Raw genomic sequence first — 4189 nt, 5'->3', positions numbered from 1 at the left:
TGCTGTCAAAATTGCTTCCGGAGTATATTAAAAATTATTGTTCAATTAAATAGATAAGCTTAACACACAGTCCGAAAGCAGGGAACGAGGAAATGTCAACACCTATGTACTAGAAACTGTATACTGTGTATAAAATACACAGTTTCTGATAATCTATTATTTTCCCTGTTCCCATTGCCAATGCGATATGTGTTTCAATTGTGTTTCAGATTTAACGATTCAATTCAATGCCATTCCGAGACGGCGTTATTGCGACCTATCGTTCTGTTGTTAAATTTCCGAAATTTCTCTGTACCAGTGTCACGCAAACTCGCTCGACCTTGGTGAAACTGCGCCGATAGGCAATCGTCGTGCATGCACATCCGCAACGTGCAAATTGCAATTGTGCTTTACGGCCGTTCACTCACTATACCGTTCCTCATCGGCGCGGCTGACGCGCGGAAGGATGACCGTTGTTTTCGACGAAACCGTTCGTACGACGTAAACGTCATTATGCAATCGCGCGAAGCGTTCGTGCACAAGTGGCACTCATGTAATTAACTATACTATATGTGGCGTGCGCAGATACGCGGACAAGTTCGCCGACTGCCAAAGGTCAGCCATTACTCGGTGCCGAACGACAGATCGGTACAAGAAACTTTTTTTTTTTCTCTCCGTTATATATATATATATAACCGGCGTATCGCTGATTATGTTAGCCTGTGATGGAAAGCGCGTGATAAATGAATCACAGTGTTAAGAGAAAAAAATGTCCACGTGCAATGCAAATGTTTGATATAAACCATTAATTTTGTTGATATGTAAAATTGGCAAAATTTTGTTGTTTTAAAAAATTGTGCTGTTTCTAATCAGAATTTATTAGAATAACAAAATTTTAATTAGAACAACACAATTTATAAATTGAAACATAACAAAATTTTGATAAGTCACGTATCTACAAAAAATTATAGTTGTTCATATTAAACATTTCTCTCAGTGCAGTACAACTTACTTTCAATCTTTTTGTAGTTTTAAGAATTGGAAGAAGATGGAAAGCAAGTTGAGCCGAGATTAAAATTAATCTACATTTATGGAAGTAGGCATAAAAGAGATAACGTCCGTATTTTTTATACGAATGCGATGGAAAAGAGGAATCGCTGTATCATGAGCTATTAAATTTGCGCGAACTGTATAATGAGAGAAAAATATGTACACGCGAATAATTAGCATAATGCGATTCACGAAAGCAAAAGAGCTCGTTAATACGTTGCATGATAACGCCAAGAACCGAAATGTCCGAAATGCAATCGCACCTGTACCCCAAAATACGATTGCACCTGCAGCAGAAGTGTAACATTTTAAGACGCTTTTTTCTCTCCCTCTCTCTTTTATTTCCTTTCTTGCTCAACAAGTACGCTTGTAAAAGGGGTATCCGACGAGAGGGAAGCCACAGAGTTGCACTTGTGCCCCGATCGTTCCGCGTTATTGACGATTTGCATATTATAAATTAAACTGTTGAGATCAGAATCTTAATTTTACATCGCAGCGGCTTACGCGACTTTATAACGATCCAATAATCGACATAAAAATTACTGTGTGCGTCAAATTACTGTGTACACAGTACCGAAAAAATAATTGTCTTGTGTTTTATTAATTTGTTCTCCATTTATCCTCGTAATGAATGCATCATATAAGTACACAAAGCTCCCGTGCATAAAAGTCCGTAACCGAAATACAATAATTATATCGATAATTGCAAAATAATATTATGAATTTCATAATTCGTTCAATTCGATTAATTCATTTAACTTGATTATGTACATTATAGAAATCTATTAGCTAGCAGCGATATTTCAATTTTTTAATTTTAATTTTGCAGAGAAAACTCAAATTTGAAATCGATACTTATACTAGAGCTGCTACTTTTAAAGAAGAACCGAAGTTGTAAAAGAAATCGAAACTTCGAAGTTAACTCCAAATCTTCAAAGATTAAAGTGCGTTTGAAGCTTCAAAGACATCTTAGACTTGAAAAATATGGAGCTAATTTCAAAATTTTTATTTTTTCCAAAGTTTCGATCTTTTAAGTTATTAAAAGTATATAACAGTCCTACTTTATATAATCCACAGAATTCTGATTCACTCACAGACGTAAAAACGACGGATTTAAAAAAAGATAATGGTGAGAAACTTTTTCTAGAAAAAAAAATATACTTCAAACTGATCAAAGAAATTGTCAAAAATATATATAATTTGAGATATCTTAAATATTAGACAGTAAGAAAAAAATTCAGAGACTAGAACTGGTATAATTTCGATGAATTCTACTCTTACAATATATATATATATAAAGGACCGTCTGTAAAAACGTCTATAATACCGTCTACGGTACAATAGAAATAGCAAACTATAAAAAATTGACAAATTAGTCAAGTAATCTCCTCTCATTCGATCATGATCATCAGTCAATTTCTTACGGTTTTCGGCTATCTTCCAACGGCCCTTGAAAAAAAGATGAATGTTACGCTGAATTAACCCCGTCATAGACATACAAATGTTTGTTTACTCCATAAATATTCCGAGTCATTTTTTGTCCAGTCCAAATTCTTTTCCTTTTCTCAGAAGCTTCCACAAAATATTAAAAAATCCAGAATTACTTTTCAACATCTCTACTACATTGCCGAACAGTTATTTAACTCAAATATTAAAACTTTTATTTAATAAAAATTGAAATTTGTGTTAAGAAATTTCAGAGCGAAACTTGGGTTAAAAGAAAAAAAAAGCTAGTGTGTCTACGAGAGATTAACACAAGTGTAGAAAAACAGATCGTCGAAATTATGCCGGTTCCCCTCCATTTTAATTGGAAATCACTTTACATTGATCCTTGTTGACGATGAGACTCAACGGTTCCGAGGTGCCAAGCGGGCTGTCCTTGCCACTACCGAGAGGTGGACTCTTGCTGGGATGTTGCGATTCCAGGAGCCGCAACTGCTGCTGATGCAGTCGATTCTTGATGAGGAAGATCTTTGGCATCGTGACCTGACGTCGGGGGCGATGCACTACGTTGTCACTTAGCACTACCACTACATCGAAGTGGTAAGCGAGCCGCTTCTTCGCTCAGCGGTGCAGTCAAGATCGCGATCGCGGCACAAGCTGCAGAAACACGTCTGGACCAAACCACGTCAGTACGATCTTGTGCACAACAGTGACATACTCGAGAGTACTTGGCGAACAGAGCACCTGTTGCTTCGGCTACGGTGATTCACCATTACCTGTCCTTGCTCCGCGTCTCACGCCGACGCAAAATAAATCAGCGTGGAGAGATCAACGCGGGACTGATTCTGGACTGAATCCCGGAACGAACCTGCACGGGCAGAGAAACTTTTCTTACGAAAAATTCCAGCCGATAAATTCGCCGATCATGCGTAATGTTCGCCGGCACCCCGAAAAAAAAAAGGATCTAGCTCGATTCGATCCTCCGGATATGCGTTCGGGGTGCTTCGTGTCGGTCCAAAACACTGAATCTCCGACCGGTTCCCGCGTGCTCCGGGCACTGAGGTCCGATACGCGTCTTGTCACTTCCCTTACTCGGGCGAATTTACAGTTATGTTGAGAGCGGCTCCGTGAACGAGCACGGTCAATCGAGAAGACTCAACCGTACGGACTCTCGTGAGCTACTGAGTCCGCAAGTAAGTGAACTCAGTAGTCTGGGCCCCGTAACCCCCCTCCCCCCTCTCTCTCTCCGCCTCCCGTCGACATCCCCGCCTCCTTACCCCCCACGCCTCGCCGTCTATCGACTGAGCAAAATGCGCGCGGACCCCGTTGACTCTCTTTAATCCCCCACCATCCACTGGCCCTCCTCCTCATCCCACCATAAGGGCCTCACAAGCCAGCCAGCGGGACTATCCGATCGCGAACAAACCTGCAGTCCTCGGAGATGAAGTTCCATTTCTGACGCATGCGCATAACGGAGCATCGTATGTACATATATATCTGGACAAGCCCGTGTGCTCGCCTCGCACATAAACGGGCCCCGTTTCTTTCTAGTTAAAGGACTGCATTGTTTCTTTCTTCCTCTTCTTCTAGGGGAACTAGTTGTTCCTGTCGTCGGTTGCACCTTCTGATCGAATTAATGCTCTACTGTTGAACGCGTTTCCGGGTAATCAACTTTTTCCTTCCCGCGCACCTTTCCTCTCCTCAAGTCTTCTATAAC

General features: G+C 40.4%; 1 protein-coding gene across 4 annotated transcripts in view; it reads right to left on the bottom strand.

Moving 5' to 3' along the window:
• The window catches only part of LOC108750796 (protein ovo-like), a 27963-nt gene extending 24643 nt beyond the window's left edge, over positions 1-3320 (bottom strand). For all 4 annotated transcript variants that reach the window (XM_018490544.1, XM_018490546.1, XM_018490545.1 and 1 more), the window contains exon 1: positions 2853-3320. In XM_018490544.1, the coding sequence (XP_018346046.1) occupies positions 2853-3009 (157 nt within the window). In that variant the 5' untranslated portion in view covers positions 3010-3320. The remainder of the gene's footprint in view (positions 1-2852) is intronic.
• Between the last annotated feature and the right edge of the window lie 869 nt (positions 3321-4189).

The sequence above is a fragment of the Trachymyrmex septentrionalis genome, unplaced genomic scaffold (genome assembly GCF_001594115.1).
Source record: "Trachymyrmex septentrionalis isolate Tsep2-gDNA-1 unplaced genomic scaffold, Tsep1.0 scaffold37, whole genome shotgun sequence".
Classification (NCBI taxonomy): domain Eukaryota; kingdom Metazoa; phylum Arthropoda; class Insecta; order Hymenoptera; family Formicidae; genus Trachymyrmex; species Trachymyrmex septentrionalis.
This window is presented reverse-complemented; position numbering and strand designations above follow the sequence as displayed.